The 21,679-nt window shown below is 42.9% G+C and overlaps 1 protein-coding gene across 1 annotated transcript; it reads right to left on the bottom strand.

The window, feature by feature from the left end:
• Window positions 1-361: 361 nt before the first annotated feature.
• On the bottom strand, window positions 362-21,414 carry col1a1b (collagen, type I, alpha 1b). Its single transcript, XM_039788410.1, has 51 exons — window positions 21,194-21,414; window positions 19,407-19,601; window positions 18,813-18,838; window positions 18,572-18,607; window positions 17,693-17,785; window positions 17,075-17,146; window positions 16,935-16,979; window positions 16,746-16,799; window positions 16,320-16,373; window positions 15,664-15,717; window positions 15,451-15,504; window positions 15,307-15,360; window positions 15,170-15,214; window positions 15,015-15,068; window positions 14,874-14,918; window positions 14,668-14,721; window positions 12,671-12,769; window positions 12,513-12,557; window positions 12,333-12,431; window positions 12,186-12,239; window positions 11,983-12,090; window positions 11,747-11,800; window positions 11,165-11,263; window positions 11,005-11,058; window positions 10,728-10,826; window positions 10,416-10,469; window positions 10,240-10,293; window positions 10,092-10,145; window positions 9,922-9,975; window positions 9,343-9,387; window positions 9,123-9,221; window positions 7,874-7,981; window positions 7,219-7,326; window positions 6,762-6,815; window positions 6,553-6,606; window positions 6,063-6,170; window positions 5,615-5,668; window positions 5,414-5,467; window positions 5,112-5,273; window positions 4,653-4,760; window positions 4,225-4,332; window positions 4,009-4,062; window positions 3,775-3,882; window positions 3,605-3,658; window positions 3,362-3,469; window positions 3,163-3,216; window positions 2,850-2,957; window positions 2,468-2,750; window positions 2,189-2,379; window positions 1,836-2,078; window positions 362-1,681 (listed from the first exon to the last, which is right to left on the bottom strand). The coding sequence occupies exons 1-51, from the start codon at window positions 21,273-21,275 to the stop codon at window positions 1,535-1,537; spliced, it is 4,356 nt and encodes a 1,451-aa protein (XP_039644344.1). The 5' UTR covers window positions 21,276-21,414; the 3' UTR covers window positions 362-1,534.
• Window positions 21,415-21,679: the final 265 nt, after the last annotated feature.

Below are 21,679 nucleotides of genomic sequence, written 5' to 3'. Positions count from 1 at the left end.
TCTGATTAACATTTGATTTCTGCTGCCTGCTGAATTTTATAGCTTACTGTTTTAGGTTCGATTTAATTTACCGGCAGATTTAATAAAAATTGTGTGTGTACTCATGAAGAAAAGCCAGGTTGGATTAATGGACATTGGCCTTGTTTTCACTGCTGCTTAAAAGAAATGTACTCAGTGCAACTGCTGTGGAACAGTTGATTCCTGAACCATATTTTAACTCTATATCAGTGTAACATGCATGGTATCCTGGGGTATCTCAAATAATGTGCAATGCAGCTTCAGTGTATGGAGACATTTTCCAAATCCTAACACCTGATTTCAGTTTCACAACAGTTGCAAAAGAGGACAGTGAAACCTCAGCCACTGAGTAGACCACTTCACATGCTTTATTTCAGCACCCAAAATAATTAAAAACATCTCAATGTATTATACATGTACAAAATAAGTACAGAATCTCTCTTTTAAACCATGAAAGTGGGTCTGCTTCAAATTCTTTTTTAAGAAACCCTTCGCGAAAGACATCAACAAACAACATAAACAACAAGGTGGGAGATGTGTGCTGTTTTTTTTTTTTTTAGTGAAGAGGAGTTTTCCATGGGGGGCAAACAGACAGAGGGATCAACACTGGACAAATGTGCAGGGAAATGATATTGAACCAGAGTCACTTGCTTTTTTTTTATCTACAAAGACATGATTGCATGCATTACATCTGCAGTGATCACCTTTTCAGAACACTTAAGAAGAAAACCATTGTACTGCATAGACAACAAGACAATGAGTCAATTTAGTAGCACCAAAGGTTCTGCAGGCATTAGTGGCAATAATTACAGTATGACCGTGAGAGTTTCACCATCAAACACCAATAACTGGTCCTCGTTGAAATGGCAATAGCACCTTTGAATGTTTTTGATTTCCCCACACTAAACTTGTGTAAAATATACCCTTTCTCATTTAAGAAAAAAAAAATGTCTTGACTTCTTGTTATGAGGTAGCCATCTACATATTGCAATGAAGGTGAAATTCTTTGTTTTTGCTCTTTCGCTGGTCTTTGTCGGAGCAATATTCAGGTGTTTTTTTTTTTTTTCTTTCAAGAATTTAGAACAAGAAGACGCTTTTCACACTTTTTACAATTTATTTAACACCAGAAAAATGGTACACATCACTTGTTGTTTTCAATGTCCTTCCGCAGTGGTAGAAAATGGCAAAAGTCACCTGTGTTTCATTGCGTGTGTAAACCTTTCTTTTTTTCTTTTTCTCTCAATCTCCAGGGGGAAATTTTACACAAGTATATATTATTTTCTTGTTGCCAGTGGAAACAAAAGATTCTTTTTAAAGTGTCCTTGTGGTTGGTTTTGGTTGAAGTAGCAGTCCCAAAAACTTCTCATGATTGGAAAAACACAAACATCGTCTTCAGTAGAGTGGTTTTAAGCATGTGGACCAATGGCAGCCAAATGAGTTTTGAATGCATAGGAAAAGGATTTAGAGATGACTGCTAGAAAAAAAACAACAATGTCATGTCCATATTTCTTTCTTTTTACAAGAAGCAAACGGGGCCAACTTCGACGCCAAATTCCTGATCAGGTGCACCAACATCCATAGGAGCAATGTCAATGATGGGCAGGCGGGATGTTTTTGATGTCTTGTAGTCGATGACTGTCTTGCCCCATGTGCCAGTGTGTGACTGTGGAGAGGAACCAAAAAAGAAGAAGAAAAAGTCAGAAATTGCTCAAGAAAGTGAGTTGCCATCTTGCGTCTCTAAAAGATGATTTTACATATTTCCCTTTAGAAATGTATGTTACTGCGTGCTCCGAGACAACCAGAGAGAGAGAACTCACCGTGCAGCCATCCTCGCTGACGCTGTATGTGAAGCGGCTGTTGCCCTCGGCTCTGATCTCGACGTCGTTGGATCCCTGGAGAAGCAGGGCCTTCTTCAGGTTGCCGGTGGCGGAGTCCATGTAGGCAATGCTGTTCTTGCAGTGGTATGTCATGTTCTGAGAGGCCTGGTTGGACATCAGGCGCATGAAGGCCATCTGGATGCTGACGTCCTCGGGATCAGCTCCATCGCTGCCATACTGGAACTGCGTGGTGGAGGAGGAGAAGGTTGCTTTACTGTCATAAACTTCATAGTTCATATTGGTCTAATAGTTCACGAGGAAGATTTTTAGTGCATCGTTTTTTGACTTCTTACCTGGAATCCACCGGTCATGGACTCGCTGAACCAGACGTGCTTCTTCTCTCTGATGTTCTTGCTGAGGTACCAGTTCTTCATGGGAACGATGGACTCGCTGGGGTAGATGCAAGTCTCGCCAGTCTCCATGTTGCAGTGGACCTTGATGGCATCCAGAGAGGAGCCCTGGTTGGGGTCGATCCAGTACAAGTCTGCAACAGAGGAACATCAGACAGTTTAAGTCTGAGCTCATCTTTGTCATTATCTACAAGCTGCGCCGCGGCTCTGATCTGCACTCACCGCTCTTCAGCTCAGGGTGGGACATCTTCAGGTCACGGCACATGCGGACTGGGCTCTTCTGGGAACCGTCGGGGCTGCGGATCTTCTCCACTCTCTGGGTCAGGGTCTTGAGGGTGGTGTCCACCTCCATGTCGCGATCTTGAATAACCTTGGGGTCGTCAGCGCGGTAGTGGCCGCCACGGAAGGGATCGGGTGCCTTCTCCTGAATAGGCTGGCTGATGAAGTCAAATCCACTGCCGGGAGGTCCAGGGGGTCCAGCGGGTCCAGGAGGTCCGGGAGGACCCTGTTTGGTGACACCAGGAGGTTTAAAAACTGCAGACAACATTCAAAGTGTCCGAATGTACAAGTATTTGCCTAAGACAAAGATCGTAGTGCAACTTACAGAAGGTCCCATCTCTCCATTGCGACCACGAGGTCCAGGGGGTCCGATGGGTCCGGGCAGACCGTTCATGCCATCCTTACCAGGGGAGCCATTAGATCCAGAAGGTCCCTATGGAGCAAACGCCACACCAAATTCCTAACAGTTCAGCTTGACATTATGTGCATATGTAAAACATGTAAATGTGTCAACATATGAAGTCCTGCTAATCGTTGACAATGCTTTTGTTCTGTACGCTCACAACTGACAAATGCTCCAAGTCCCCAGATTGGTAGTGAATTCCTTTTTTGCGTACTAGTTAAGCAGATGTACTTACTCTAGGTCCAGCTGGTCCGGAGGCGCCAGCAGGTCCTCTGTCTCCAGAAGCTCCCTACAAGCAGCAGAAGAGGTGAATATCAAATATTTAGAATTAAGAAATAACGTTTGAATATGGAAGTGAGAAAAGTTGAGATTGTTTAATGCAGTAAATTGTACACTTTTGCCTGCTAATCTATTACTTTAAAACAGTTACTTACAGCAGGTCCGGGCATACCCTGCATGCCGGTGAATCCTCTGTGTCCCTTGTGTCCTCTGTCTCCTGCCTCGCCAGCCTCTCCTCTGTCTCCCTTTGCACCGGCAGGGCCCTGAACGAACACAACAGGAGGTCAACATGCCATCTCGGGTTCATGTGATCATGAGTCAACATAACGACTGGAGCAATGTCTCAAAAATGACGTTCGTATATGTTGTTGATGAATATTATGTAACGATGAACGTACAGCGGGACCACGGACACCAGCAGGGCCAGCAGGACCGGCAGCGCCAGCGGGACCCTAAAGGAAAGAGAGAGCGGAAAAATCAGATCAAATCAGAAGTTATTTGCACAGTGAGTTCTCAGATTATTTATTTTTTTAATACATTTTTCAAGATAAGCAGGAAGGGAGCTTACAGACTCTCCACGGTCACCAGTCTTGCCAGAGGGGCCGGCACTTCCGGGGGGTCCAGGAGCACCAGGGGGTCCGGGGGGTCCAGCCTGACCAGTCTCACCACGGTTTCCCTATAGGAAGCAAATCTCCAGTGAGACAAAGCTAAGCAGCTAAAGGCTGATTTTGTGTTTGTATTGGGAAGCTATGCTGGACTAAAAGCAAAACATTGATGAAAAATGAATCCAGAGGAGGGTTACCTTGGGGCCAGTTGCTCCGTCGCGACCAGGGGCACCATCGTGACCGGCAGATCCCTGTGGAAGAGCGGCGAGGATGGTCAATCATCATAATATTTATCAGCACTAATACAGGCATAATTAACCAACGAATGCTGAATATGTGTGATTTCTGTGTATTTGTAGGTGCATTTGCAGTGTCCGAGACCCAACTGTGCAAGCACTCTAAAGGTCTCGTACCTCACGACCAGCCTCTCCGGTTGGACCGGACAGTCCAGGGGGTCCAGCAGGTCCAGGGGGTCCACGGGCACCATGGATTCCAGGAGGTCCCTGCTTTCCAGGCTCACCCTGAAGAGAAACACAAGAGAGGTCAGTTCTCTGCATGCAGATGGAAGATCTGAGGAGAGCTTTAGAAATAGTCCACAGTTATCCTGTGATCAAGTGTGGTATAATATTATGAGAAACGGGTTTTGTGTTCTACTTTCATGTCTGCATTTGTAAATTACTGTCCTGTCCTTATGGATAGGAAACACTAAAGGTTGTTTTATTCAAAAATCCAACCAATATTCTAACCAATATTCTATGTTATTGGTTTGGATAAAATAGAATATCTTATTTAGATATTGGCATATTTAGCCAAATGCACTCTGGTCATGATGAATACTCACAGATGGTCCAGGCAGACCAGTGAAACCACGCTCTCCACGCTGTCCAGTGAGACCGACGATACCACGCTGTCCAGAGATACCTTGGGGTCCGGGGGTACCAGGGGCGCCCTGCACAGAACCACATAGCGCTCAGTTAGCAGGCACATAATGGAAAAGAGATCACTGTAGTATAGTTTTTGGCTGTGAAATAAATCTGTTGAGTACTGTACTTAAATAGCATTAGTACAATCCATTGTATAGCATCACAATCTTTTTAACCTGATCTTACTTTACTTTTATTTAACTTTTTTTTATTTCTTGCACTTTAGCTGTTACTTTAAACACTCATTGACTAGTTTTTTCTTACTCTTATTATTTTTGCCTTAAATTTGACTGTGAGCAACTGCAACTCAACAATTCCCCTGGAGGGGATCAATAAACGGATTCTGATTCTGTTGCAGAACTAGAGCAGGCACTCACAGGGGATCCATCAGAGCCAGGAGATCCCTTCTCTCCAGAGGGTCCTGGGGCTCCAGCAGCGCCAGCCTCACCAGGGCGACCAGCGGGACCGGTCTCACCACGTGCTCCTCTTGCTCCTTCTTTGCCGACTTGTCCAGCGGGTCCGGGGGCTCCGCCAGCTCCCTGGAGACATGCAGAAGGGGTTCAGGTCAGTGAAGGGAACTCTGCTGAGGGCCATGTTGGTGATGTACAAACAGACTAAAGACAACACTGTCTTGGTGATTGGTGATTACTGCTGCTTATGTGGACAGGGGGAAACTTACAGGAGGGCCAGGGGGTCCAACTCTTCCAGCAGGTCCGGGGGGACCAGTAGCACCCTACACACACACACACACACACACACACACACACAGACAAACGCAAAGAAGCAACAGAGATGACACTTAAAAACAGCATCACTGATTTCAGCATCACTGTTACAGCGTGTCATTGAATCCGACAAAATCGCTAGACAGGATACTTACAGGGGATCCAGCACCACCACGAGCACCTTTAGCTCCAGCGGGACCAGCAGGTCCCTGGTGACAAAAAACAACAAGGAAGCACAATTAGTTTAACAGAAATTGGAATAAATCTAACCATACCAAAAAATCTCCATTCATGACATTCATTTGTAATTCCATATGGCTTCAATATTGTAATAAAAGTACTGAACTCTTTTTACTCTAGTTGTAATCATTTGACCATCTTCACATTCTCTGCTCCGTGTTCTTAGTTTAGTTTAGTGTGTGTGTGTGTGTGTGTGTGTGTGTGTTTTATGTTTGCACCATAGAGTAGCACTTTAAATGACAATAAAGTCAATTCTGACTCTTCTGATTCTGAACTCTGCACTTTTATTGAAGTTGGCATACTGTGACTTGATGTGACTTGTGTTTTTCATACACTATGCATTTGTGTGACATGTGGGCCTACCTGAGGACCAGCACCTCCAACAGGTCCACTAGGTCCAGGAGCACCAGCGTCTCCCTTGGGTCCAGTGTCACCGCTCTCTCCCTTGGCACCAGGCTGACCATCAGCACCCTGAGGTTGGAGGGCAAGACGAGAACCAGTTCAACACAGGCTTTCATCTTACAGTGGGCTGTATTGTAACAGCATGGAAAGCATCTACATCTGTAGGGTAATATCTGTGTTATTGCATGAAATATAATGAGCAGTGGCAGCCTAAAGGTTAGAGAAGCGGGCTTGTGACCAGGAGGTCGTTGGTTCAATGGGTGGGGAAGTGAAAGAACAGCCACTAAGGTGCCCTTGAGCAAGGCCCTTAACCCAAAAGTGGCCAGCAGATCAGACTGTGGTTGTACTGGGCAGCTTCCAGGTATGAATGTGCACCTGTGTGAATGTGACAGGTCGTCGTTGCATGAATTTGAATAAAAGAATTAATTTAAAAAATGTGTGAGATTCTTACAGGAGGTCCAGCGAATCCAGCAGGTCCAGAGGGTCCGGTCTCTCCACGCTCGCCCTGTTAAAGTAATGAGGAGATTTAGGGTCTAGCATTTACACAAGTGTCACAATATCCTGCTTATGGTATGTTGTACTGAAGATACAAATGCAGTAAAAAGTATAGTAGTATAAAAAGTATAGTTTGTTTTCTAGTCCTCAACCAGGTGTACTTACAGGGGCACCACGAGGACCAGTGGGTCCAGCAACTCCAACGGCACCAGGCTCACCCTGAAACCAGACAGAAGAAGAAGAAGAAGAAGAAGAAGAAGAAGGACAGGTCAGCAGTCATCCTAAACACTTAAATCATGAGTCTTACCAAAGACATATTGTACAAGGAAACCAAATTGAAGGTAAAATCCAAGCACCAAAGTTAACAAAAAAAACGGAAGAACTGAGTTCTTAAAAATGTCAACAGTTAAATACGGTATCTATGTTTTCATATTGTTTGCGGGAAATAATGTGATTGCTTGACCAAGTGGAGGAACATTTCTGAAAAAGTAGACCCCATTTTATGTACATAAACATATGTGAATAAAGATACTGTAAGGAGATGATGACTGAAAAACAATCCTGCAAAAATCATGAACCTGGATCACTGATATTCGTAGGTTAAAACCTACGAAAGTCTCACCTTCTCACCCTGAGCACCTTGGGGTCCAGGCACTCCAATAGCACCAGTCATGCCACGCACGCCATCTTTGCCAGCAGCACCATCACCTCCCTTGGCTCCAGCATCACCCTGAAGAGAGAACACTTATTAAACTCACTTTTGATGACATTAAAAATCATGAGCGTAATCTTCTTTATCCGCTTACATTTTACTAACCACTTTTGGCTATTTGTCAGGGAAATCTAACAGAAACACATCATGCTTGCAATAATAATAAGTCAGTGTACCACTGGCATTTTGGCAAGTATTTCAAGGTACAGTTTAGTTTTCTTCATATTTGCCTTATAACCTTCTTCCTACCTGTCTCACAACCTTCAGACATTTAAGATGTTTGAAAAAGCAGTGTGTCATCTGTTCACCCATTATAACTCCTAAACTTTAAAAAAAATCAACTAAATATCTGAAAAGAAAATGAACTGAAATCAAAAAACTAATTATTTTTCAGATGATTCAGGTGAAGTTATTTTCTTTGCCTCAAACTCTGACCAGTAAATCAAACCGTTTCCCATTTGCTTTTGAACGCTAATAATCATGTTCATGCCAATAAAGCAGAATTGAGTTGAAATAGATTGTTAAGTTTTATAAGAGAGACAAACAGGACCGGTGTGATACTTACTCTCTCTCCCTTGGCACCGGGGAGACCAGAAGCTCCACGCTCACCGGGCATTCCCTGCATACCGGGGGCTCCCTGACCTCCTGGGGCACCAGCAGCACCGGGCTCTCCCTGCACAGAAATATACACATTATTATCAATTGGTAATATTCAATCAGCTGCAAGTGAACCATCCACTGAAACTTGCAGTAGACAACAATGTTAGGTGAATGTGCATTCGGTTTCATGTTTCTTAGCGAAGCTCAGAAAACTAAAGTTTAATTTGGCTTATTCAAATTTATAATCACTAGTTTTAGTGTTGAGAGAGTTACTGTGGCTGCTTGTTTGTGTTTTACTATTTAAAAAAGGTGCATATAATTTGCTTCTATTCATATTTGCTATATTTGTCTTTCTTCTATTTATTTTTGTACTATCTATTCCATTTTTTTGCACACTGCTGAAGAGCTGCTAAACATATCTCACTGTACTCTGAGCACAATGACAATAAAGATCTATCTAATGTCTGTATGTTGTACTGGCAATAAGAGGGCGGAAAACCGTGCTTTGTTTTTTCTCTTAGATACATCCAGGGTGGGAAATAAAGGATGGGGAGCATTGTGATGGTTTTTAAATGCCTCGCCAACTGCCCTACCAGACCTGTGTCCAAGCCCAGGGAGAAACTGCAGCAGACTGGTGGGTTACTCAAAAGTAAAGCTGCTATTCATGATTGTAAATGACGGAAAGTAAAGTCTTAATAAGTCTCTTCTATCCTCATGTCAGTTGACGCATGTGTCGATGCTAAACACTGGATCTGTTTTTGTCAGCCGGGTTGGCTGGGTCTCAAGAGGTACCACAAAATTGGCAGTTGGATCACCGGCTCCTCTGGCTCGCGTGTCAAAGAGCAAGACACTGAACCCTGAAAGCTGCTATATTGCTGTCCACTGCTCCTAATTCTTAGGATGGCTTAAATGTAGAGATTGAATTTCCCTACATTGTACTCCATGATTGCGTGTGATGAATAAATAAAGTTTTGCCTTTCTGACCATCTCACATGGCATGTGATGGATAGATGTTGTATACAGTATAATCAAGCAGGATAACTGTCTTAAACAGGGATTCGTCTTTGTACTTCTGATGATGTTGGACTGTACTGGATGAATATTTATTTGCCTATTATATATTGGTACTTTTATTGACATAATGATTGGGTCATTTCAAGAGCTGTGTGAGAACATCTCCACCTTTTTAAAAGTTTTTTATTTTTTTAACCTACCTTGGCTCCATCGTTACCAGCAGGGCCGGGAGCACCACGTCCTCCAGTTGGGCCAGCGATGCCGGGGGCACCACGCTCACCGGGGAAACCTCTGTCGCCCTGAAGGAGAGGAGGGACACATGGGTCACGACCAATTCATCTCAAGACCCGAGGTGAACTGTGTTTACCGTGGATGAATGATGAACACGCTTTGCTTTGCTGAAATGCAGGATGTACTCACTCTTGGTCCAGATGGGCCAGGGGGTCCAACCTCACCAGGGCCGCCCTGAAAACAAGAGGGACAGGCGAGAAGGAAAAGTTTAGGAATCTCCCGCGAGGAACCAAAAAACGACAGCCGTATGATGACAAGAAAATTGAAATTTAAAACTTCCAAATACCCGTATATAACCTAAGACTTTGGTAAATTCATTTTAAGCAGCGAAACAATTCGCACAACACACGAGTTAAGGTTTGTTTTCAAACGAGATTTGAGGAAGTTCAAAAAGCGGACGTCAACATTTCAGCTTTAGCGCCAAATTATCTCTTTACACATTGCTCTAGAAAAAATGTGGGCGTCACCTTACGGAAAGCTGAGTTTGTTGTGAACATTTTGATGTGAAACACATGAGGATTAGTTATACCTTAAAAAGGTAAATGTAAGAAGATATGTGAAAACGCCCTTAGACCTCAGAGGGTTAACTATGTGTGTGCTGTAAGATCAAGTATGTCCGAACAGCAAGTTAATCTTCCACTAAATGAAATGCATAGGGACCTTACAAGCAGAAACAAGCTAAGATTTGAGCATTCCTGCGAGTCTTACCTGCTCACCAGGCTTGCCAGTCTCACCAGTAGCACCTTGGGGTCCAGGAAGACCCTGTGCAAGGAAGAAAGGTAGACCATTTTAGGGTGAACAAGTGGAATTGTGGGAAATATTACATTACAAACATAAAAGGCAGCACTCAGGCTGCTGAGATGCGTTTAAAAACCTACCTGGAATCCGGGAGAACCAACAGGTCCCTGCTCTCCTTTCTCTCCAGCAGGTCCCTGAACAGAAAGAAGGAAATTCAATGATGAAAAAACATTGCACGAAACGTTGTAGTTAAGTTCGTGTTTTAGTTTATGAAGTTAAGATACGTACAGCGACACCAGAAGGTCCAGGAGCACCAACGTCACCATCTTTGCCAGGAGCACCCTGTGAACAAAAACATTACCCAAACCAATTATCAACAGTTTTTTATCATTTGATAGAAAACATATTTTACACTGGTAGAGTTTGATTTGTATAATTAAAAAAATATATATACAAGTACTTACAACGGCACCAGAAGGACCACCGGCACCTCTCTCACCGGGCTTACCATTCTCACCCTGTTGAAAAAGAACAAAGGCCACACTTACATCTGCTGTGCAGGGGATCAGTAATTCCTATTAGATTTAATTTTTATGGGTTGAAAAACATAATCTGAACACTACATATTTCTGATTTCTTTCTGATCTCCTATTTGAGTGACTTTCTACAACTGCATAGTATATTAAAGATTAGGGAAGGGATGTACAAACTAGCAAGCAATGATCCTATTAGGATTTGTTTTTGTGAAAACACAATGAATGGGGCCGTTAACTCACAGCGACTCCCTTGGGTCCAGGGAATCCCATAACTCCAGGCTGTCCTCTGGCTCCAACAGGGCCAGCAGGTCCGGGGCGTCCATCTTGTCCAGAGACACCCTACAGATCATCACAAGACAGGAGAATACTGTAAAAACATATCTCTCCTATAACAGGTTGACTCTCCTATCATGATTAAACGGATTGTTTACAAGATGAAGTTCTAGGGTTCATTGTATTAAATACAGTACACTATTAAGTCATTACTAGCAGAAACCATTTGTGAGTCAATACTTACAGAAGGTCCAGTCTTGCCATCGGGGCCGGGGCTTCCAGGGCTACCAGTCATACCCTGTGGAGGGAAGGCCATTCGGTGAGTGTGAAGACAAATAAAGGGCTATATGTTTAGCTATACGATTAAAGAAAGCTTCTGTAAAGAAATGTGCTGCAGAACTCACCTTGGATCCAGGTGCGCCAGGAGCACCGGGGCTTCCAGACTCACCAGTGGCTCCCTGAGCTCCCAATGCGCCATTGGAACCACGCTCACCGGGGGCTCCCTGTCATACAAGTTGGGGAAGAGTCAGGAGAAATCTGCACAAGCGGGTGAAGTTTATGAGCAAAATTATCTCTCGGTTAACTGGAAGGTTTGATTCCCGTAGCGTTAATTGCATGGGATGGAAGGATGCATCGTGAATCGGGCAAAAATCGATATAAATGTGTAAAGATTACAACCTGTTGAGATGAAATAAAATAAAAAGAATCACAATGCAATTTTTAAACGGCATAGGGCATAATGTTGGGATGTTGGGTCTCTGTCTGTAAATGATAGAGTGTGGTCTAGACCTACTCTGTTGGGTCTCTGTTTGTAAATGATAGAGTGTGGTCTAGACCTACTCTATCTGTAAAGTGTCCTGAGATAACTCCTGTTATGATTTGCCACTTTAATTAAAATGTAATTGAATATGTTAAGCCAGAACCACGTTTGACTAAATGTATTCCCGAGCCTTTTGAGGACTCCTTGGGTGGATTGACTAACTCACCTTGCCACCAGCAGCTCCATCAGCACCAGGGAACCCACGAGCACCAGGGGCGCCCTAAAAGAACAAACACACACACCAACCAACCAACCGCATCACTAACTGTGCTGTAAAATCACTTCAGGGGTGAATCCCCCTGGGGATTTAACATACTGAAACATGATCAAAGTGGGTGCTTCTTCTTGTTGCGACTACAGTATCTAACAGAAGTCGAAGTGAAAGAAGAAGAAGTGACATACGCGCTCTCCAGGGGGTCCACGGGGTCCAGCACCACCGGGCTCTCCACGTCCTCCTCTCTTGCCCTCCTCACCAGAGTTGCCAGGAAGTCCCTGAACTCCAGCGGGGCCCTGGAAAAGAAAGCAATGCCGTTAGAAACAATTATTTCCTAAAAATCCCACAGCATGCTAAATGGATGTAATGTATTATGTATTCTGAAACTTACAGGCTCTCCCTTGGCACCGGGCTCTCCCTTAGGACCAGAGGGACCGTGGTCACCCTGTTGGCAGAAACGCACACATTTCATCTCTAGCACTGAACAAACAATTTGCGTTAATACCAAACATTCACACAATCATGTGTCACTACTCACATTGTTACCCTTGGGACCAGGAGCACCGACAGCTCCCTGAGCTCCAGCAGGACCTCGAGCGCCAGGGAAACCAGGAGCACCAGCGATACCAGCAGCACCCTGTGGGATTAGAAAGTCGGGGTGTCAGAACGTGTGCAGGATTCAAGTGGCATGAATGTGATCGGTGAGTATGGTACTTACAGGAGAACCCTTAGCACCAGCTTGGCCATCAGATCCGGGGGCGCCCTGTTGGGAGAGGAAGGAAATAAAATGTGTTCAGCACTGAATTTGCATTTCTATTTTTTCTTGTCGTGTGTAAAAGAAGGGACACAGAAAAATAAAGTCCAGTATCTACTCACAGCAGCTCCAGCGGGTCCAGAAGGTCCTGGGTTACCAGGCTCACCACGGGATCCCTGGGGTCCATCACTTCCACGGGCTCCTGCAGGTCCGGTCTCTCCCTGTGAAGGGAAGCAACAACGTCTCAGAAATCTGCAACTTGAATACTGTAAGTCTCTTTCTTTCTAGTTTCCATTTAGATTTTTGGGTTGTGCTATTTCTTCTTTATGAGGTTCCTTTCTTCTATTCTTTCAATGCTGTGTTTCTATGTATTTCTATTTTATGTTTTATGAATTCTTTGTTTGCTATGTGAAGCACCTTGTTACTTTGTTTTGACAAGGGGCTATAATAATAGTATATTATTATTTATCTATCAATTAGAAATCATGAACAAGTAGTCCAACTTGGCACCTCAACACCAAGAGATTAAGTATACAGTTACATTACATTGTAAAGATAAGTTAATAGTCTATGAGGTATATATATATATATATATGTATATGTGTAAGGCATGTTGTCCTTGTTTATTAATACCAGTGGGACATTTTGTTGTGTTATTTCTTCAGCTTGCACTGAGATTTTCAAGGACTTCAAGTACAAGTGAAGAGTGTAAATAGTCACCACACTGATCTTAAATTGGTTTTATTTGATTCTGCTGTTGTCATAGCCCACTCTGCTCTTGCTACAGCATCACCATTTATTGAAGAAACTAACGTTTCAGCCCCTCTGGACCCTCATCAAGAGTAAGTTTTATGTTTATAATTGAAAATACTCTTGACAGGCTGGCAGCTCACCTGGTTGAGCGTGCACCCAATGTACCAAAGCTCAGTCCTTACCGCAGCGGCCTGGGGTTCGAGTCCGACCCGTGGACCTTTTGCTGCATGTCATTCCCCCCTCTCTCTACCTCCTTTCCTGTCTTCATCTATCCTATCAAATAAAGGCCAAAAAGCCACAAAAGAAATCTTTTGAAAAAAATAAAAAAATACTCTTGACAAAGGTAAGGGGGGGCCGGGATTCTCCTTTTTCAAGTCTAATGTGATATTTTCCAAAGCACATGCATCGAAGAATTGTTGGATGAGTGTATTGTGTCTTCGTAAAGTGTGTGTGTGTGTGTGTGTGTGTGTGTGTGTGTGTGTGTGTGTGTGTGTGTGTGTGTGTGTGTGTGTGTGTGTGTGTGTGTGTGTGTGTGTGTGTGTGTGTGTGTGTGTGTGTCTACTGATGCCATCTGGTGGCTACAGTGTTCACCTGGGGTATACAGTTTTAAGACAAATGTTTTGTTTTCAGATTTACACCATGATGGCTAATGGTTGATGTGTGGATGTTGATCCTGCAAACACTGACATGTTCTACAGTAGTAAAGTGACAGGGCTTAATCCTTAGATTCTTAATGTCCCCAGTTTTCCTACTATAATGAGAAAGACCAGGGAGCTATTGAGACAGCTCTTCAGGTGGATAACAACAGCAGCGAGAGGCTAATAAGTTAAAATAATGTTTCTCCTTAGGTTTCCCTGGCTGTAGGGAAAACCCTTATCTGAAGGCAACACACCATGAAAACACCAAAACTGTTTCATTGGACATGAAGGTTGACAACCCTAGCAAGCCTGGACAGCCTGTTTTAGGGGTGGGGGGAAACAAATCGATACAGCATAGTACCGCGATATTTTCCAACGCAATACTGTATCAATACACGCCAGGGATCGATCTTTTATCATATCCATTGCACATGAGAATTTACCTTTTATTTACCAGAAAAATAAAAATCAATTGTTTTTTTGGCCACTAGATGGTGCAGATGAGTGAGATGAACAAACAAAAAATCTTTTTAGACAAAACAGAAAGTTTTTCTATGGGGACATAACATGAAGTTGGAAAAGGGGCAATAGATTGCTGTATATCACAGAATATGGCAATATGTTTAAAATGGCAATAATATTGAATAGTGGGGCTTCTTGTGATTCCCACCCCTACCATGTTTAGGGTCAAATGTATTGGATATGAAAAATGTATTGGGTAGACTTACCTTAGCACCAGCACCGCCGGGGAAGCCAGGGGCACCAGCAGGTCCAGTAGGTCCCTGAAGAGTAAAGAGACATGATGTTAGCAGGCATCCATATGTTAGATGAAATGCTAATTACAGAGCAGTGCATCAAACCCTTTAACAGTTTTACACGGGCGATATGCCCTTTCAAACATTTCTAAAGCACCTCAGTAAGATATAATACTTACAGGGGGTCCAGCAGCACCAGTGTTGCCATCATTACCACGAGCACCCTGCAGAGGAGGAGATTGGATTAAAGTAATTTGTATTTGTATCAAAGTGGTGTGTATTATTGTGTATTATAGCATGACAGGAAGAGCAGCGCTTACAGCAGGGCCGGGAGGTCCAGGGCGACCTCTCTCACCAGGAAGACCACGAGCACCCTAGACAAGACACACACAAAAAACAAATTTAGCTTGACAATGCTAACCTTAAGAATGGTGTACGTGTCAATAAATTGATTGAGATGAGACAAAAAACGTACCATGGCGCCGGGGATACCGTTCTCACCAGGTGAACCAGGCTCTCCCTGTAGACAAATACAGAGGGAAGAATGAGCTCTAGTTGTTCAAATTGATATTTCTGCTTCCTCGTGAGCAACAGCACATCCTGCTATCCTACCTTGGGGCCAGCGGGTCCACCGTCTCCCTTAGCTCCATCCAGACCGCTGAATCCCTGTGCACAAAATCAATCACGGTCAGTGACAACATCGCAGCAGTGGAAGACGGTGATTTTTTTTGGTATTCAATGCTCTTCCAAACTCACTCTGTGTCCCTTGATGCCGGGGAGTCCGGGGGTTCCGGGGAATCCACGAGCACCCTGCGAGAGGAAAACAAAGAGATGTGTAAGAAACAAACAACACACAAATGCAATCAACTTTCTGTATCAAACTTTACTATTTAGCATTTTAAATGCCAATGTAGGAGTCATTGTTGGCTGACCATCATCTGACATTCGCCCTCAGTGGGCATCACTCACCTGGGGGCCAGCGGCTCCACGCTCACCGGGGCGACCAGCTTTGCCGGGCTCACCCTGTCGCAGACACACAGAGATTAGAGGTTAGTATGGGCTGATCACTGTGTGTGGAAGTATGACCCCTAACTGACTATGTATGTATCCTTCAGACAATAAATACATTAATAAGTAAGATGTATGACATATATCAAGGCAATTTATTTTATAGCACAATTCAGACACAAAGGCTATTCAAAGTGCTTTACATAAGCCTAAACATACGATGCAAATAAAGCAGAAAAATTTATAAATCATAAAAAAAAACTGTAGATTTCAAATAACTTCAGAAGCATAGAAGTGCAGGAATGACTATGTCTAAATGACTTCAAGGAAAGCAGTGGGAAACTGGTCCCACAAATTGGTTGGGGCAGATCTCAAGTGTTCTGAATGTTTATTCCAGATCTGCGGTACATAGAAACTAAAAGCTGCTTCTGCATGTTTGGTTCTGAGCCTGGGGACGGTGAGCAGGCCCTTCCCAGATTATCTTAGAGCTCTGGATGGCTCGTAACATATCACACATGTATTTTATATCAGAAAGACAACAACAACAAGGACAACAGTTTAGTGTTAGAATGTGAATATAAATGCACAGGGATGAAAATAATCAATAAATCACTTACATCATCTCCGTTCTTTCCAGGGGGTCCAGCAGGACCACGGGGACCCATGGGACCCTAAGAAAACACAATAAATTACTGGATTAGCACCAAATTAATGTTGACTATTTGAAGTAAGTGTATGAATATTCACTATGTCATTAAAGGTAAAGAAGAGGTGGTGAGGGGGTATTTATCACTGACAAAATGTGGTGCGTGCAGATGTGTGTCAGTGGGTCAGTGATCAACAGGAAGTAACAGGGGCTATCAATAACAAATACATAAGTATAATTTATTTTTTTTAAATCGTATTCGGATTAAAGCTAATGAAAAACGGAAAAACGCAGCAAAGTGTTGTGCCTCAATAATGTGGACAAAGCATCAAAGACATCTTCAACACAGACAAATCAAGGGAGACATTGATTTAGTGGAAGATTTCTGTATACTCACAGAAGCACCGGGCTCACCGGGCTCACCAGGGGGGCCAGTGAAACCCTGGGGACCCTGATGGATAACAGAGAACAACAGATTTGAGTGTTTATGCATTGATCTTAGATGCAGTGTAAAACTGGATGATGACAGTTAGCTATGTCAGAATGAGAATCTGAACGGTGATGTAACTGATAAGGGAGTACTTACAGAAGAGCCAGGGGGTCCGGGAACACCACGAGCACCCATAGGACCCTGTTGATGAAGATCAGAAAAGATTATTACTTGTAGTCCATACAGGAACATATTTAGCAATAAGGGTGCATTAAGAAAGAGCAAAGCCTTCATACCATTGGGCCAGGGACAGTTCCGCCGCCGCTGGATTTGGAGTGGTCAACATAGCTCATCTGAGGAGAGAAGTTCTGTAAGGGGAGAAGAAGTAGAGAAATTAGTCACTGAGCATTAATGAAATAACACTTAAAAGTTATTGCAGCGCAAAGGGACACCGGAAAAATCACTCTAAATCACATGCCACAGTATAAAGATTTGTTATATATTTGAACCTGTAGCACAGCTGTTGAGTTCAACTTTAACATGTTATAAATGCTTGGTGGGACCTCCATGGGATCAGATCAACCCCTTGATGTTCTGCATTTTCCCCAGGACTAAACCTGAGGACCAGGGAGCTGTCTGCTCTCCCAATGTTGAAATAAACATGCATGGGGGAGATTTCCCTAGCTGCTTCTCTCTAGCACAAAGCCTCTCCTGCTGATCTTTCTCCTCAAATGTGTGCAAAATGAAGAATCATTTGGTAGAACTGATACAGATATTGATCATTGTATGAATAAGAGAGCATTCGAGGGAAACATAATGTTTTTTAAAAGCTGTTTCTCATTTGTAAACAGAATCGAGCCATGTAAAAACGCAATCCGAAGACTTCCTGGATGTTGTGACATGGAGATACTTACTCCGCCAAGGCCAGGTGGGCCGGGGGGGCCGGGAGGGCCAGGAACACCAGGCTGTCCATCCAGTCCATCATTGCCAGGAGGACCAGCAGGACCCTGTAGAAAAGTAAGGCAGACACAGTCGGTTAGCAATATTCTTTACAGATTATTTCGTGTTTTAATTTATGTAATTCATCCTTAACTTGCAGGAAGAGCTCATATGTGACCAAAGTAGAGGGACTATGTCATTTCTAAGAAATAATGATCTATATTAACAAATGAAACAGCTATACTGCACATTCTGTAATGTCTATCACAAATCAAGTTTCTTTCTATCGTTACTTTACACTTATTTTATATTACTACAATTTGCTTCATAAACCAATAAACCAATTTGCCTTATGTGACCTTTCAACTTTTAATGACCTGTTGACCTCGTGACCTAATTATCAAAGATCATCAGCAACTATTACGTCATAGCAGCTTTACTAGCATTTAGATCCGTTTGCAGGGACTCAATCAGCAAACATATAACACAACTGTGTTCACTATCACATTTTTTGTCAGTAATTGGTGAAATGTTTAGTAAAGAAAAAACCTGACTTTAAAAATATTGCAAATCCCACGCAAATCAACCTAATCAACCACATGTAGCAGTGATTTTTACTGAATACGCCAAAATAATACAACACAATGACCAACACACAGGGAAACACTAATGTGACAGTGTTGGGACTAATGCATCTAACTTCTTTGTTACAGAAAATAATCATATTCAAGAATTAAACATTTTTCTTGTCCACAGTCAGTTTGTCCAAATATATGCAATTATTTTTCTAAAAAACATAGGTGTCATTTGCATTAAAGGGCAGAAAAAGTCTTGTGAAGTGAACTGGAACCTACCGGGTCTCCCTTGGGGCCAACGTCTCCCTTTGTTGGCTATGGATAGACAGAAAAAAGGGAGTCAGGCTATGCTGCAATGTTTCACCCAGACTGTAAAAAACAAGTGCATCATCTAGAAAATAAGCATACAAACTAAACTGGGCCATGCCAGCATCTCCAAAGAGAGACCAATATTAAGTTTCTCAAACTTTTATAGTCACACATATTTTTAAATATAAAACAAATTTAAATGGCCAAATACCTCATCCGGAATCACGGGTGGGTCCACTAAACCAACGAAGAAAAAGAAAATGTCAGCACCTCTTATACATTTATGAGAGACACACTCAAAACGTTGGACAGTATCAAAATAATGTAAATGTTTATGTGGCGGGTCCAGGCTGGTAGTTGATTATCATTACAGCATGAAAAACAGCATTTCATAAAATTACTGGGGAAAAAAGCATATTCATTTGATCATAAATATTTTCTTTAGTGACAAAAGGAGGAAATAAATGATATAAATATTGTTTTGGGAGACGTGACGTGTGTTCCACCTGCAGTTTCACTGCACAGGTAGGCATGTTGGGAAATTATGTAATTATTGCCAGACTTCGCCAAAGAGCAGGTATAATCCACCGTTAAAAGAATGCATATTGAAAATGAAATGAACAAAAGGTAAATCCAAAACGATTCTTTTCTGAATAAAAATCCTCAGGAGAGCAGGCAGGCTTAGGGCCTCAAGTCCATTAGTGGCCACAGAGCCATGTATGGTCAGAGATGAGGTGGGAGGCACCAGGTGGCGCCACAAAGCTAAATAACCACAGAAATGCTGAGGAGGATGAAGGTGAAGTACCGGCGGTGTCGGGGCAGATAGGGCAGCACTCTCCGTCTGGGATGATGGGGTCGTCGCAGTCGGATGTGTCCTCACAGATCACCTCGTCGCACATGACGGTTCCACTGTCGCAGACGCAAATCTGGCAGGGCTCTGGTTTCCATACATCCTTGTCGTTGTACAACTGTCCGTCTAATGAGCAGCTGCCAAATAAGCCTGAGAGGAGAAAACCACAGTGAGTTTGGTAACATTACATAAGATCAATATACAAAAAAAAAAGAGGTAACATCTTAACATTCTGTCAAATAAATGCCACAAATTAGGTCTAGCATCAGTAAACTGAATTATGTACAATGTGCTGGTAAGATTTAGTTAAACCTTGGCTACACCTGCACAGTGCATCATATGGGAACCAGATGTGCCCAATAGGCTTAGATCAGACACCAGGCTCTACTTGCAAAACAGCACAATATTCAGTAAAATAATTATTTAGTATTTTCCCCATGCAGACCTGTATTGTTCGTTCAATTTTTAGACTGTAAACTAATCAGCTCTGGCCTCTGACTTGTGGCACACAGCCTTTTTTGGTACTTTGTTAATGTTCCAAAAAAGATCCGTTCTTTAATTTGTGTCATTCTAGCTAGATCAGGACTTCATTAGAGTCACAGGAACCGACTTTTAATGAGTTATTTGTGATCAAGAAGAGATCTTCTAATGAAGTACAACATCAGTGTCTGTCTAGAGGAGGTAGAAGTTATTTGGGCCTGGTTAATGTTAGAATACAGTGTTCAACAGAACGAAAGCAGCAAAAGCAACTATCCAACAGTTATGATCAGATGTAGTTCGCGATTTTCTCCTCAATAACTATGAGTGGAAAATTATACTGGGCCTAATCACTTTTCAGGCTGGTGGATGTGTGGGCCTTGGAGGTGGGAGGGCCGAGGTATGGAGGATGGAAGCACAGTTCCAGTGTTTGCCACTGAGTGGCGCTGTTGGCCTTCAAAACGAGATCTTCCGCACCCTTCTCTCTGGATGGTGATTAATTGATGTCTAGACTTTTTTCTTACTGTCGACGTCAGACTTAGGCGATTTTTCCATTGTCCTTTTTTTCAGCTAATTAAACCGAGTTTTACACAAACTGTATAAAAATTGTTCTTAAATTCAGTGTGACATTGTCATGAAGTTTTAATGTAAAGTTTAACCTTCTAATAGCTGAACATTTGTCCACTTTATCAGGTTTGGTTCCCCAACAAACTGTGTCTTCCCACTTTTGATGCATTAATGTTAAAAGTACTGAGAAACATCCAAGTGGTAGGATCTACAGACATTGGCACATCTTTGTGAACTGGGATGCATTTTGTTTCTAAAACTGGTGAACACTACTTTACAAACTAAATGCAATTAAGATTTCCTCAAATGGATTTGCCATTTTCTAATTTCTTTATTCTTGTGCTCTGATTCAACTCTCTTTGAACTCAATGTCCTGTCATTGCGCATCAGAGATAGTGCAGCTGCTCCCCTCAGGTTTGCGCGGACGCACAGTGAGCATGTATCTGCACGTCGATGAGAGCAGCAAACAATAAAGAAAAATTATATAAACTCCCATTCGCTTCCACATCTCGCCCCCCAAAAAACAAAAAAACATCAAAACGCTTCAAATTGCAACAACTTTCATAATCTCTGCGCGCTGGAGTCAGGCATCACGCAGAGGACGTTCAGTTCCAGCAAACTGCTCAGCATCCTTGATCCATCCTCAGGGTGCCACAGTCCCAAAACAACTCAAATCAATGTTTGAAAATGATACTTACTATCATCCTCGCCTTGACCTCTCGCCAAAAGCACTGTTGCGCTGAGCAACAGCGCTAACCGAATATCCACAAAGCTGAACATGTCTAAATATTAGACATGTAGATTCTTTGCGACACAGGGGGAATCCTTTTTTTTTCCTCAGACACCACTCATACAGGGCAGGGTCCGGTGTGTGTAACTCCAAAATCCAGACCCCAGCAGAAACTCCCTACTGCCTAAACAAATGAGTTAGCTTGGCTTTTATATGCCAAAACTTTTGGGGAGGTCCTGTGCGCACCAGATAACTTGTACATGTTCAAGTCACAGAGTCCCTCCTTCATCAGAGAGAGGGGCCGTCTTTAAACATGTCAAACAAGTTCACGTTTCAGCTCAAACGTGGATGATGAGGACACTCATCATTTACGCGCCGGCTCACCACCGTTCAGACGTGTTTGATCATCTTCTGCTTCTCCATGGATTTTTCCTAATTGAGGCTTTTGTTGGTC

This window comes from Perca fluviatilis, chromosome 21, assembly GCF_010015445.1.
Source record: "Perca fluviatilis chromosome 21, GENO_Pfluv_1.0, whole genome shotgun sequence".
Lineage (NCBI taxonomy): Eukaryota > Metazoa > Chordata > Actinopteri > Perciformes > Percidae > Perca > Perca fluviatilis.
Note: the sequence above shows the minus strand (reverse complement) of the source record. Positions and strands in the feature narration are given on the sequence as shown.

What these genes read in the sequence shown, in the direction of transcription:
- col1a1b (XM_039788410.1), bottom strand. Translation starts at nt 21,275, where the DNA reads ATGTTCAGCTTTGTGGATATTCGGTTAGCGCTGTTGCTCAGCGCAACA. An exon ending in ATGGCAAGACTGGACCTTCT is followed by an intron (nt 10,827 to 11,004) that starts GTAAGTATTGAC and finishes GATGATCTGTAG; the next exon opens with GGTGTCTCTGGACAAGATGG. An exon ending in GTGGTCCTTCTGGTGCCGTT is followed by an intron (nt 10,294 to 10,415) that starts GTAAGTACTTGT and finishes TTTTGTTCACAG; the next exon opens with GGTGCTCCTGGCAAAGATGG.